The sequence below is a fragment of the Engystomops pustulosus genome, chromosome 5 (genome assembly GCF_040894005.1).
Source record: "Engystomops pustulosus chromosome 5, aEngPut4.maternal, whole genome shotgun sequence".
NCBI classification, from domain to species: domain Eukaryota; kingdom Metazoa; phylum Chordata; class Amphibia; order Anura; family Leptodactylidae; genus Engystomops; species Engystomops pustulosus.
This window is the reverse complement of record NC_092415.1, coordinates 162029476-162044633: the sequence shown is the minus strand read 5'-3', so window position 1 is coordinate 162044633 and position 15158 is coordinate 162029476. Positions and strand designations below refer to the sequence as shown.

Here is a 15158-nt window from a genome sequence, read left to right as displayed (position 1 = left end):
TTGTTACTATGGAGAATTCATTTTGTAGAGCAATTGTTAAAGGGGTTATCCGGGTATACAAATTTACTGAGGGCCGGGCTTGGGCAAGCTATTTAAAAATAACAAACGTGTACTTACCTCCTCTGGCGCTGGCGATGTCCCGCGCCGCGGCCCGTTTGATCTGCGCCCCTGTTTGTTTACAGGGGCACAGAAGCCGCGCACAGGGAACTTCCGGTCCGCAATGTGGCCGGCTCCTCCCATCCGTCCCTATCTCTCAGCGTTGTAAGCGCAGGGAGATGGTATCGGATGGGAGCTTCTGGTTGGCCGTGTGCTCCTCTGTATACAAACCGGCGCACAGAGGAGACTGACCGCGGCGCGGGACGAGGTAAGTACACGTTTATTATTTTTAAATAGCCCGCCCCAGCCCGGCCATAATTAAATTTGTATACCCGGATAACCCCTTTAACATGGCAGAACACTTTTCATTATGATTACCGTTGTGAAGATTTGCCAACAATAAATAGAATACAGTGGCGTTAGAGTGGATGTGATTTTACCAGATCTCTACATCTTTGCAACACTACATTATAAAACCTATATAACTTTGTTATCCCCGTGATCGCACCAACCCAAAGAATAAAGTAGACATGTCATTTTGGGCGCACAGTGAAAGCCGTAAAATCCAAGCCCACAAGAAAACGGTGCAAATGTGTTTTTCACCATTTTCACTGTATTTGGATTTTTTTTTCCTGCTTCCCAGTACACGACATGGAAAATTAAATACCATCACTATGAAGTGCAGTTTGTCACTCAGGAAATAAGCCATCACAGAGCTCTTTACATGGAAAAATTAAAAAGTTATAGATTTTTGAAGGTGGGGAGTGAAAAATGAAAAATCTAAAAAGGGCCAGGTCGTAAAGGGGTTAATACAATAGGAGCATTGAAAAATTGATGAGCACAGCGCTCTGCAATTGCTAACCCCCCCATAGTTTTGAATGGAGCAGTAGAACGCATACTCAACCTACGGCTATCAGTTATTGATAAAGGTCGTCTAAGGGCCTAAATAGTACATCCTAACAGTTAAATATAGTGTAAAGCTCCACTTTTAGCCATTTCATTTTATTTTTTTAATTGTATGAAATGCCTATTTTTTATATTTCTTTCTTTTTTGGTGCACAAAGTTATTTAGTTTTTTCTTTTTCCAATCTTGTGCCCTTTCACGTTTCTCTCGCTAGGTAAATAAGTTATATTGCCAGAGTTGTATTTTCAACTCCGCAGAACAGAGTACAGGAAATATTATCATGTCAAAGTGAGAATTCCCAGAAGAGTCAGCCTTGCAGGAGAAATGTGCTGACACCAATACAGTCTCAGAGACGTCTGCGCTGCATTCAGCAGTTTATACTTGTGTAATATATTTACCAATGATAAGGGAACGATGGAGTAAATGCTTCCGAATATTTACTCTGAGTACAGGCGCTTATGTGTGTGTGCATTCACATAGCACGTGCCTCCTGAGCAACTGGAAAGCTTCCAAGTGTGGCAATTTGTAGGCTTCATGGAATAACAAAAAAGCCCAAAAAAATGAATTCTGTTGAAAATCCCACACCTGGGAATCCATACACACGACCAAGCTAATAGTAGAAACATTCCTCTGAGTATATCAGAAGAACATTTTACACTTGTTCATAAAGAAATATTTACCCCCCTCCCCCCAATTATAAATCATTTATATTACATGGTTTATATAGCACAACAGACCAAATTATCAGCACAAAACACGGAAAAGTCACTTGTCCTAAACAAATCCTTATTATTTGGACCCACTCCATTGACAATTCAGAACATCATGAGGGGCTTTGTTCAGTGGGAGTGCTTTACTAGTTTTATTGATTTCTTCTGTAGTTATGGGTTCGTTTAGTTGCGCTAATTGTGTTTCTGTTATTTTGGGAAGATGAAGTTTGTCTAAGAAGCCTGATATCAGATCCGCTGTGGGGGATTGTAACAAGTTATTGTCCGCCATATTATAGAGTTCAGAGTAGTATTCCATAAAGCCATTCGCTATGTCTCTAGTTGACATTACCTTCATTCCTGTGTTATGATGGAATATGTGTGGAATTTTGGCTTTCTGGGTGCGTTGTTTTATACGGCGGGCCAATAAAGCACCTGCCTTCTGGTCGTGGGCATAATATTTTATTTTAAGCTTCTCTAAGGATTTTTCATATTTATCTAAGAGGAGATTACACAGGTTGGTTCTAGCTATGATTAAGGATTCATTAAGAGAAATACAAGGTAGGGTTTTGTTTTGTCTTTCTAGACATTCAATATAATAACAATTAATAATTCTTTATTTATGTAGCGCACAGATTACTCAACACTGCACAAAGCATGTCAAATTGGTCCCTGTCCCCATGGGGCTCACAATCTAAACAACCTACCAGTATGTTTTGGAGTGTGGGAGGAAACCGAAAACCCCACGGAGCGAACATACAAACTCTTTGCAGATGTTGACCTGGGTGGGAATCGAACCCAGGACCTCAGCGCTACTCACTCAGCCACCGTGCCACCCTATGGAGCATTTGGGATGCAATTTTTTCTATTTCTTTTTCTACATAATCTGCTAACAAGTTTTATCAAATCAACTTTTATACCGTGTTTTTCGGACTATAAGGCGCACAAGAAATCCTTTGATTTTCTCAGAAATCAAAGGTGCGCCTTATAGTCCAGTGCGCCTTATATATGAACCGTACTTGGACAACAGCTGCCTTGAACTGTGCAGAGGTCTGCCACCTGCTGGTCATTTATCCTTATAATCCGTTGCGCCTTATATATGAACCTAGACGTTTTAGCAGGCATTTATTGATGGTGCACCTTATAGTCCGAAAAATACGGTATACATTTTGTGTGTTTACCACAGAGAAAAGGGATCAAATCATTGTCATTAAAGGAGAGAAATTCCCTTAAACTGGTTTCTATTGTAGCAGAGTTTTCTGTATTGGCAAGATCTGAAATATTAATTTTCCATATAAAATCTGTGTGACATGGGAGTGTGTCTTTTGAATGTGACTTCTACTGGTGCGTGATCGGACCATTGTATATTGCCAATATGAGTAGGAATCTGTCTGTAATGACCATATCGATGCGTTAGTAGGTTCTGTGTCTTGGGGAATAATGGGTGAAATCTTTTTCTGTAGTATGGTGAATTCTCCGTACCTCAAACAAGTTGTTGTCCCATAGTACCGGGTTCAAGGTGACATTTCTATGGAGGGATTTATAGTGTTAAAATCACCACATAGAAGAAGTGCACCCTTTTTGACTTGTTTGTATGTGTTGCCTTGCCTAAACATACCATACAAGCATGTACAAAAACCTCTCCAGAGCAGATTCCAACAAATAACAGCAAGAAAAGATGGACTTAATCCAAAACTACTCTAACATGATCTGGAGATGATATGTGTATGTAAATAATATAATATGCTTCTGTGTATATGTACAATTATAAAAATCAATAAAAATGATTTTAAAAAAAACATCACTAGAGACAAATCAGTGTACACACCGGTTTTCACTTATACGTCTCTAGTGAGGTTTTGAATAGTTTACATAGTGTATACGGTTAAAAAAAAGTCACATGTCCATCAACCAAGGAAGGGAAGGGATTTAAGGGAAATAAGTCTGTATAATATAAAAGTCAATGTCATTTAGATGTAAAAAGACATCTAGACCCTTCTTGAAGCTCTCTGCTGTCCCTACTGTGACCAGTGCCTGAGGCAGGCTATTCCACAGATTGACAGTTCTCATAATAAAAAAGCCCTTTCGCCTCTGGTGATTAACCCCTTAAGGATGCAGCCATTTTATAGCTTAAAGGGATATTCCCATTTCCGCATATAACAGTTAAAACATACTGTTAGGTTGTTTAGATTGTGAGCCCCATGGGGACAGGGACTAATTTGTCATGCTTTGTGTAGCGCTGCTTAATCTTTGTGCGCTATATAAATAATTATTATTATTGTTTGAATAATAAAAAGTTATACAATTTTCCAATATGCTTTCTGTATCAATTCCTAGATCTCTGCTTGCTGTCCTTCTATATAAAGCTTCTATGATTACTTCCAGTGGACAGAAATCTGGCCATGATCACACAGGTGCACGGCTCGTTATAACACACAGCTGTGATTCCTCTCTGTGATATAGCGAGCTGTGCACCTGTGTGACCATGGTCAGATTTCCTCATAGCTTATAATTTTTGTGGCTCTTTGTCTGCCCAGAACTAAACAGCTAAACAACTAAACATCTATGATCTACTAGAACACCCAGATTCTTCTTACAAAAGTAATTTCTGCATTAGAATCCTCTGTCCATTATTATTATTATAGAACAGTGATGACAGAGAACTTTTTCCATAACATCTGCCAAATTTTTTGTGAAACTGATTTCTGTTGGCTCCAAAGCTTTTTCTTACCCTTAACATATGGCTTCTTTTTGTTATCTGAAGAGATTTGATTAAGATGCACCTTCACCTTTCAGGGTACTTTTTCGAATACCAGAACATTTTGGTAAAGAGTATTTTCAAGCATCTGTTTTCCATTTTCTGAAAGTACTGTCCCTGAGCATGTTCATAGAGACTAGCTTCTATCATATCTGCCATACAGTGCACATGGAAAAAAAACAGTAAATTGGGCGCAACAAAACATTCAACAAAACTGCATAAATGAAGGAGAATAAGATTATAGTTCTCTTTTGGAATATACTTTATATATATATTGACAAAATATGTCCCTTTTCCACTTTCTTCCTTATTTAAAGCAGTTTGTGTAAATCAACTACTCCAATACTGTTATTTGAACAGTATTGGAGAGCTATTTGAGAAAAACTGTGAAGAAGGGCAAACTAAAACAAAATCTATCTATGTTGATCTCTTGGCATGTCTTGAATCAAATACAATAAATACTGGACTAAAAACCTTTAGCAATTAGTGTATCAATTAGATTATTGTAATGTTTCCAACATTTATCTGTCTTAATACTATATTCTTTGACTTTTTTGCAGTGCTGGTCCCAAAGGAGATAACATATATGAATGGAGATCTACTATACTAGGTCCTCCTGGTTCTGTTTATGAAGGAGGTGTTTTCTTCTTAGATATCACATTCTCCCCTGACTACCCATTCAAACCACCAAAGGTAGGTAATTCTTCTTCTAGTCACCAATTATTGTGTATTATCAGTGACATGCTGTAACTGCGACATCCTCCCACCAATGCCTGACCTAATGGCTTAGGGGCGGGGCTTACTGGATTTTTCTAGTACCTGAGTGGCTGACTTAGCACGGCCTTGCGATAGACTTGTCACGATCCATGTCCAGTGAGGGGATTGCAAAAAGATGGAAGGTTCTCCCTACAGCACTACAAGTGTGTGTGCTGTAGGAGTCCCCGAGTAAAGGGGAGGCCCGTGATGTTAGTGGCAGCCACGGGTCACACGTGGAGACAAGATGTAAAACATCAAACTTACACTATCTTTATTCCAAGACTTCAATGCAGCAAACGGTAACACGCTGAGGTCCTATCTGCCAATGTCTGAGGTAGATGGTTGGATGCAGTCTGGTAGTGGAAGCTCACAGCCCAGATTCACAACCTGGGGCCGGAGAAGGTAGAGGCTACTTTGGCAGCATGGTCAGAGCAGAAATAAGAGCTGCAGCAGGCCGGAAGGAGTGAGATTATCATCAGGTAGTAGACAGCATAAGCAGGGAAAAGCTAAGATTTTTCTGCAACTTCCAGCCAGAGGGAATATAAGTTAAACTTCCGATCTGGGCGGAGCTCCAGGCATCCACCAATTAGGAACCACTGGGCATAACAGGATTGACATAAGTAAAAACAGTTGTAATTGGTCAACAAACAGATCCACCTCTTCCAGGCAATAACATGCACAGCTGCATTGCTAGTTACGGTCAGTAGATGACATCAAAACCAAGAAAAAATTATAGAAAAATATCTAATTAAAGGTACTTTAAATAGAATCACGTAGACTATAGGATATAGTCAGTCGTATTTCACCTACATATCTAAAGCTACCTGAAAGGACACCTGTCATCAGGTCTGTGTCACTAGTCCTGTCACTACTACCTGTTGGAGAAGCTCACAAGGATCCATCCCAGCCTTTATCTAGTTATTTCATACATTATTCATTGTAAAATCATCTATTTTTTATCATGTAAATGAGGCTGGTCACATGGTCAGAGGCAGTGATGTCACCCCTGTTCCCCCTCCCCTCCCCTCTCCTCCCCCTGCTCATGTCTGTGTGTAATGCATAGTAAAGCATGGCTAGTGTGTGCTGCATCTGCTGACATGCTGCATCCTCCTAATAGGTGAGAGACACAGACATCAGCTACACATGAATCTGACATGTTCTGCTGTAACATGGCTGCCTGGAGCTGCTGTACCTGTCCTATACACACACACATTCACACACAGGCTGCAGGGGGCGTGGCCACCAGCACCAGGAAACACATCATTATACAGCCTCACATCATTATACAGGCTGTCAGTCAAGCACTGGGGGCGTGGCTGTGCCTCCCACTCATGAATAGAGTGGACAGCTTGAATATGCTAATGCTTCATTGGACATTTCACAGGTCATTTGCATACAGCTTTAGGACCTCATTGCTTAGGTTTACAGGCATGTAGAGGGACAATGAAGGGATAGAGGCAATGCTCTCTAATGGCAGTTTATGAAAATATATTTAGTTTAGGGGGGTTATTTTGCATGACGGGTTCTCTTGAAGTATGAAGGTTCATAAGGGACCCGTCAGTTGGCCATTACATAACCCCTGAACAACATGCACAACAATAGCATGGCAACAAGTTGTTATGGTTGTATGAATAAGGCCCACGAGCTGGGGTTGTCTATTATACGACAGACACCCGCCATTAACCGCTTTTAGCTTGTTAAGTCCTGCAGTACATTAACCTCTACAAGCTCCAACATTTTTTTTAATCTTCTGTCACTTTAGCTGTTTGTGGTCTTGTTTTTCTTGGGATAAAATGTGGATTTTGGGTTCCATTTGTACTACTGATGAACTTTTAATAACTATTTACAGTAGATTTAAAAAAGAACACAAATCTGACATTGTTTTCTAACAAAAGTTTTCTGGATTTATCCTGCAACCTAATTAACCGACCTTTTTCTGGGTCAATAAACATACAGATATACCAAATATACCTTTTTTTTCCCCTTAATTAGTTTCTTGTACAATAATTTTTTTTATCTGACAAGATAAATACTATTGTAATTTTGTAGCAAATTTAGTTATTTTGTTGGTACAGGTGTGGAAGTATCAAATGTGTCTTTTTCAATCTGGATGTTAATGCCGATGCTGTGATTACACGGCCCAGCACTGATATCCTGCAATCTTCTGATGCAGTACCGTAGAAATTTGTCGCCTCAATACCATCCGCAATAGAAGGGGTGAATAAGGAGTTCTGTATCCGACAATTTTCACAACAACCTCTAAGTCTAATAAAAGGAGACATTAGCCATTTGCTAATTCTGTGTAGGGTTTTAAACACAACTGACCACCAGTGGTGTAACAAGACTGTAATGGGCCCCAGTGCAAACTTTGTGTCGGGGCCCCATATACAAAAAGCCTTATCAATGTCCACATCTAACACATTAAACTTGAGAATATGCATATATACACATACATAGACATAAATATATAACTGTGGTGAATACAAATATACCAGAAATGAATGTACTGCATACATAAATATATACCATCATATAATACATAGTGGCAATAAATCTACTGTACAATAAGGCTGAGACCAGAGATAGACATCACTTACGGATTAAATGAGTAACAGTTGCTTCCTTCTCCCTCTGTGTTGGCCTGGCCCATGCTTGTCCGTATCCCATGGGCTCTTCACAGGTGACAATCAGCTACACAACCTCACAATGACTTCTCCCAGCCATCTCTGCAGGATTTGCCAGCCAGTCAGCTCCTTGCCACACTGTGCCACTAAAATATATCACAGTTAGTAAATGTGTCCCACTATACTCTATTAAGAACAGAGCAGTGTGTACTATGTGCAGTGTCCGGTGTAGTGTGCAGGGGGCGCCAAATTCAGGATTTGTGGCCCATGTTCTTCATGAATCCGGCTTTTTATTTTGGTGCACCTTTTACATGGAGCATGCACCATAATTGAGGTTGTTGCACACCCCGCCTGAGCATTGGAACGCCCCCTTCAGTGCAGAAATTTGTGTGGTGCAAACACTTCTTAAATACCTGTGCAAGCAGTTTACACTAGAAATAAAATGCAAAGTCCAACAAAAAAACTTCTGCAGGGGGGCTTTAGTAAATGTGCCCGTGTCTCCCTATGTCCCATGCTGCTAAGTAACACTCCATACAACTGAACACGCTGCCACCTATAGAAATTAAATAATACACAGGGACCCCAGTGATATATCATTAATAACAGCAGCCACCCTGCCATATAAAATTAACAGGGCTCCCCCAGTCATATAAAATACATAACAGCAGTCCCCATAATATAAGATTCATAAACGCCCCGGCCACCCCACCCATCATGTAAAATTCAGCAGCCCTCTGTATCCTATAAAATTCATAACCCCAACCCCGTGTCATATAAACTTGACAACGGCCCCTAATAATAAATGTATAACAGCCCCCCCTCATAATAAATGTATAACAGCCCCCCCTCATAATAAATGTATAACAGCCCCCCCTCATAATACATTTATAACAGCCCCCCCCCTCATACCCAGCTTCTTCCTCTTCTCTTCCCACCGCTCCTCTTCTGCCCAGTATACATGGGCCTCTTTCTGACCCATACGTACGTGATGCCGCCATCACGCACTGTATCAATGCTCTTGGGTCATAGAGAGAGACTCAGCAGAGGTCCGCATGGAGTCTTTTGTGAGGGGGCCGATGCGGTGCCAGTGACGGCGCCCACATCAGCATTACTGCCTCCGTAATTGCTGGGGAGGACTCATACCTATCTCAGGCAGACGCAGGCCCTCCCCAGCACCGGGCCAGTCAGGGTCGCACGCCCTGCGACCGCGATCATTATACCCCTGACCACCACCACTTTTAATAGTTGATGCTACAGCTTATTAACTCTCCTCACTACATAAAGTATACCTAGAAATTTCACCAGGACTGCTATAAAACCTATAAAAGGAGGTCAGGAAAGATATTAGAATTTGTTTTTTATGTGGTTTTTAACCCCCTCGGGACACTGTCTGTTTACTATTTGTATAACTGTTTTAATTTGTAGAGTTTGCTTTTTTTGTTGGACAAGTTATGTTTGTTGTTGTGGAGCATAGCACTTTTTAGTTACTTAATAACCCTTTCTTTTGGAGAATGTTGAAAAACCACAGCAATACTGCACTTGGTTTCTTGTGTTTTTAAATTTTGAGGAATTTTCTGTGTGACATAAATAAAGTATCGCTTTTACATTTCCAGTGATACAAAATATGCTTAGCTTTCTCCATGTGTAGCAGCTTATTTTTTTGGTGTACCTATATCTTGTTTCCAGTAGCACGTTCATAAAGAACATGGAGGTTGTTTTTTTTTTTTTTTTTTTTTTGGATGGAAAAAAGTTTCATTATTAGTAAAATTTTAATTAAAGGTTGAAGTTGCTAGGCCCTTTTTACACAAATATTTATGGTGGCCATAAGCTATCCATACAGATGGAAGCTACCATACAGCTGCCATATATGTGCATGTGTTACCGCATCGTGCCGCAGCCAGAAAAAGAAATTGAGCATTCTCTCTTTTGCCGTACATACGGTGCAGCTGCATGGCTCCGCTCCTTCCAGGACCCTCCAGCCAGAAGTCGGGCAAGTATATGTTCATGTGATTGGGTTCCAGAAGGTGAAGATGCTTCTTTCTTCTAACTGCTCAGTTGCAACTTTCAGGACTGAGAGCAACATTTGTTTTACTGGTGTTATAGACAAGTTGGAAGTCGGGAGAAGCTGATACATAGGGGAATATGTTCAGGGTCTGGCTTATTCTGCTGCTATTGTGGTTTGTCTTGGCTCCGGATGTATATAGGCTGGTTTTATAGTTGTTACTTATCTGCAGTCCCATTTTTTTCTAGGTTTTATGCTGTACATTATATCTCATTTGTTGGACAATGGGCACTTATTTTTATCATGGAGACTTGTTGGACACCCTATAAGTTGCTGTTTGACCCTTTATGGCTGTAAAGAAGCATTGCTTTGCCTATACAACTTTTTAAGGTTTTTTTTTTTTTTTTTGTTAAGTGGAAGACTGATAAGAAATATACAAAGCTGGTATACAGTCCACTGTGTGAGTAAAAAATGGATATATTGGGTTATAAAGTGATACTATATATAAAGTGATATATAGTATAAGTGAAGAGTCCAGCATCCAAGCAAGGTATGAAAATAAAATCCACTTTATTAGAAAAACTTAAAATCACACAGGGACGTCTCTGTAACATGTTCCTGGCGCGTTTCGAACCAACAGAGTCCTTAGTCATAGTCTAAGATAATGCAATAGCACAGAGTATTTAAAGGGAACCTGTCACCAGGAGACCCATTTTTAGCACACCCCCAGTCCCCACAGAGCATAGTACATACACTGCCAAAGTGTTTTTGTATTAAAAATTGGGTTTTACAGAAAAAAAAGAAAAAAAGATATGTTATTTTGTTCCTTTCATTAGCATGTGCTGTGTGACTAGGCATTTGCCTATTGGGAGGGGCTGGAAAGGAGCATCCCCCCCTCACCCTTGTAAAACCATTTTTTTTTTATACAAAAACACTTTGACAGTGTATGTACTATGCTCTGTGGGGACTGGGAGAGTGCTAAAAATGGGTCTCCTGCTGACAGGTTCCCTTTAAGCACTTGGTCACCTGACTGGAAGCGAAATCTGACATTAACACATGATTGAATGAACAAATAAAAAAAGAAAGAGGAGAATAACAAATACATGAATGTTTAGTATACACTGTTTTAGAGCAGGAAGAGCTGAGCCGAGTGTGTATAGTGTCACACCTTCAGGCAGCATGTTATACAGCAGAACAATCTGAGGAGATTGATTTATAGTTTTGTAGGAAAATATTCAGCGTGCATTTTTTTTATTTGTATCTCTGTTATAAATAAAAGATGCAGTATTACCAGTGCTTGACAATTATTCCGTCATAAATTGAGGTCTGTTAGTCAGTGATAGGCGCCCATGTAAACTACGTTATGTACAATCTGCTCAGCTCCTCCTGCTCAATAACATGCCGGCAGCAGATAGGACCTTATGTGAAGTTTGCTCAGCTTTGCCTGCTTTATTACATGCTGCCTGCAGTTAGGACCTTTATGTACAATATGTTCAGGTCATCCTGCTATATAACATGCTGCCTGCAGATATGACCTTATGTAAAATATTCTCAGGTCCTCCTGCTATACAACAAGTTAGGACCTTATGTACAATATGCTCTGGTCCTCCTGCTATATAACATGCTGCCTGCAGGTAGAATCTTGTGTACAATATGCTCTGGTCCTCTTGCTATATAACATGCTGCATGCAGATAGGACCTTATGTAAAATATGCTCAGGTCTACTATGTACATACTGTTCAGCTCCTCCTGCTGTATAACATGCTTCCTGCAGATGGGACACTATTTACAAACTGCTCAGCTCCTCCTGCTATATAACACACAGCCTGCAAATTTGACAGGTTCCCTTTAATTGCACAGTTCTCCTTCTAAATCAATAAAATTGCCTTCATACGTTTTTCACATATTGGGGCCAAGCCTTTCTTTGCAGCCAGACCATATTTTAGAAATGAGCCGCTTTACTTGGATGCTGCAGAGGATATTCCCTTTGATTATTTTAGTCACATTATCATATGTTATATTTTGGCAGTGTGTGCACTACAAAGGCGGCTGTATTTGGGAATGCTGTGGTTTAGTATGTGTTACAGTGTTTATGACCAGCACATTTTACACATATGCCTCCAGTTTAAGTGTTGTTTGACCACATTACAAATAAAAATGTTAAATATCTTATTCCAGTGATGACATGCGGACAAGGCTAAAATCCCAACATGTTCACCATTCTGACCTAGATTTTATTACCTGCCAAAATGCCAATGGACCCTTCACATGGCCTGGAGGTGGAATAGTTGCAAAAGTAATCAGCTATTTTATATTATGGTCAGAGTCTGGAAGTACATAGCTCTGTCCTTGGTGTATTGGCGGCACTGCAGATTTAGCGGTCATTCAACGGAGTAAGACATGCGCCTACATTGACTATTGGCAGGGCTGGCGAAAGAGGGCGGCAAAGTGGGCATTTGCGCAGGGCCCCCTGTCCTAAAGGGGCTCCCTGCATTTAGACTTTTGTGGGCAGAGGATGCATTTCTCCTTTAATACCCCTTGGTTGAATGCCTGGTTGAAGATAATCATCTATCGTCTATCTCTCAAGTTATCTATCTCCTGTAATTTGTCTATTTTCTATCTATATATCTGCCTGTCTAACCATTCATCTATCTTCCTTTTTTTATTTTCTATCAATCCATGTATCTATTGATCAATCTTATATCTATCTATCTATCTATCTATCTATCTTCTATCATCTATCTAGTGATCTATATAATCTACTTTATATTTGTGCATCTATAAATCTTTTCATATTTATCAATCTACCTATCATTCTATCTATCCATCTATCATTCATCTCTGATAAAATTATCCTTCATTACCATATTACATATTACAGTCACATACGGTTGTGTATAAACAACAAAGTGTTATTTTTGTGCAGGGCCAATTACTTCTTAGTGACTGTTCATAAAATAGTTTTATTTTAGGGCCCCACTTTTTGCTTTGCCCAGGGCCCCACTTTGTCTAAACCGGCCCTGACCATCAGTGATTAAGGACATAGTCTAAGTGCTGATCCGCAGGGGTGATGGAATCCCCTCCAATGACTTATTACTGACCTCGCTGCAGGCAGCTGCTGTTACATGGATATATGAATGTCTATCTACTGAAGACGAGCGAATGATAAGAAGAGGGTCTAATATAATGCTGTATTCTGGTTGTCATGTCTACTTTTTAATGTATGTTTATTTTTATAATCTCCCCTAAAATTGTTTGTACCATTTGATGCACCACATGAAAAAGAAAACTTTGTCAACTCTAACACAAGCCCTCAATTCTAAGGAAAATAAAACGCCTAGTTACTTCCACACTTTGCCTTAGACATTGCAGTATGAATTTATTATTGGAGATCAAGTTCAGTGATTTACACAGCAGATATTTTAATTACAAACATAATAACGAAGTTGCATGTAATGAAAGATGCTTCAGCGCCTCCGCTATGTAAATGTAATTATTTTTACATCATGTAGTTAATGTATAGGCTTCTTGGCCTGCTATTACTTCATTTCATATTCATTGTGTTCTCCTCCAGCTATTTAGCATTGATGGTTTAAATATATGTTCCTCATTTAGAGAGAGGAAATTAATGTATATTAAAATCACTTGGTAGGCAAAGATTGGCCAAGTATGACAAGCTCCCAGCAGATATTGTATATGTACGTGTGCGGATGATAAGATCTATCTATATATAGTAATATGGAAAGTAATACTGACTTCCTGTTACCGCCATGGCTTCTGTTTTACTATTTTACCCGGTTTTAGTAGTTTAATCAAGTAGACAACATGTGACTACTACAACCAGACCTCAGTGTTGTATACTGTAAGCCTATATGTATAAACATGACTCCCAATCCCTGGGATTTACTGTAAGTACTTTGAATGAAGTTCTTCTACCAGTGTCATTGTTCTACAAAATGGAAACTGTGACCTGTAAATTGGTTGTTTTTTATTTTTGTCATACCTTCACGTTCCTATACCATTACTGTCACTCTAGCCTCTGGGATTTGTATACCTGTCGGTGACCAGAATATCAGCTCTGGGATGAGATGTACGCCGTATCCAAAATTCCTTTTCTCCTATCTGCCTCCAGCGGTGACCTCCTCCACTCCCTCTCCATAGACTTGGATGATCTACAGCTCTTTTGTTTACAGATGAGAGCAGGGAAGTGTTAGAGGGAGGCAAATAAGTTGGGAAGTTTAGTTCTAATCAGAGATCGCATTAGCCCCTCCACAAGCGTCATAGACGCTTCCAAATGCAGTATTACTCTTTGAAAAGCCCCCCATGCGTCTAAACACGCACTGACTTTTCCCTGTGACTGGGGAGACTAAGGAGCTGAGCAGCAGCAGTTGTGCTGTGTCCTGACAGCTCGGCCCCCGCACAGCTGCAGCTGTGGAGTTATTATGGAGGTGCAGGGGACCTGTTCCGTGTGTGACCCCGAGCAGTGTAGCAGCGGGACACAGCCCCTCCCTGACCTGATGCTGTTTCTCTGTAGCCGGGTCACAATGGGCGGAGCTACCGGAAGCCACGCCCACTCCCATGCCGATGTCTCTGTGTGATAGTTGTGGCAGATATGAAAGGCTGGGGCTGTACCAGAGGACAAGGTGACAACAGATCAACCAGGGACCTGGGGCTGACTCCATAGTGCAGTGATGGCTAACCTATGGCACGGGTGCCAGAGGTGGCACTCAGAGCACTTTCTGTGGGCACTCAAGCCATCACCAGAGAGGACTCCTGATATCTTCCTGCAGTCCCAGACAGCCCAGGACTTGCTATGCACAGAGTTATTTTAAAGTGACAGCTGTAACTGGGACTATTTTCTGCTTTATTGGTTTCCTCAGGTGCTGGTATCAATGAAAACTGTGACAGAGAAGGGAGTATAAATCACAAATTAAATTTCTGTGTTGGCACTTTGGGATAAATAAGTGGGTCTTTGTTGTAGTTTGGGCATTCGGTCTCTAAAAGGTTTGCCATCAGTGCCATAGTGAGTAATCACATCAGTGTAACACCTGCAGCAGCCTGATGCCCAGGCAGGGTTATACATGGAGGGGCATATATCATGTATACAATGTGTAAAAGCAGCCTTACATTTTAGGTAATAGTGGCCTTCTACTTTCAGTAAGTTTCTGAGACCATAATGATTTTTGGTGGATATGGCCATCCCCCGGCCATCCCACAGTCACAGCTAGTTGCCAGGAGCTTCAATTTGCCGCATTGTTGCTGGGCTGTTTGGGTCCAGGACTCGCGGTAGAACCAGAACGCGGACATCGTG

General features: G+C 40.6%; 1 protein-coding gene across 4 annotated transcripts in view; it reads left to right on the top strand.

The window, feature by feature from the left end:
- The window catches only part of LOC140133441 (ubiquitin-conjugating enzyme E2 E2), a 183458-nt gene that overhangs the window by 147919 nt on the left and 20381 nt on the right, over positions 1-15158 (top strand). For all 4 annotated transcript variants that reach the window (XM_072153635.1, XM_072153636.1, XM_072153632.1 and 1 more), the window contains one exon: positions 5026-5158. In XM_072153635.1, coding sequence (XP_072009736.1) covers positions 5026-5158 — 133 coding nt within the window. The remainder of the gene's footprint in view (positions 1-5025; positions 5159-15158) is intronic.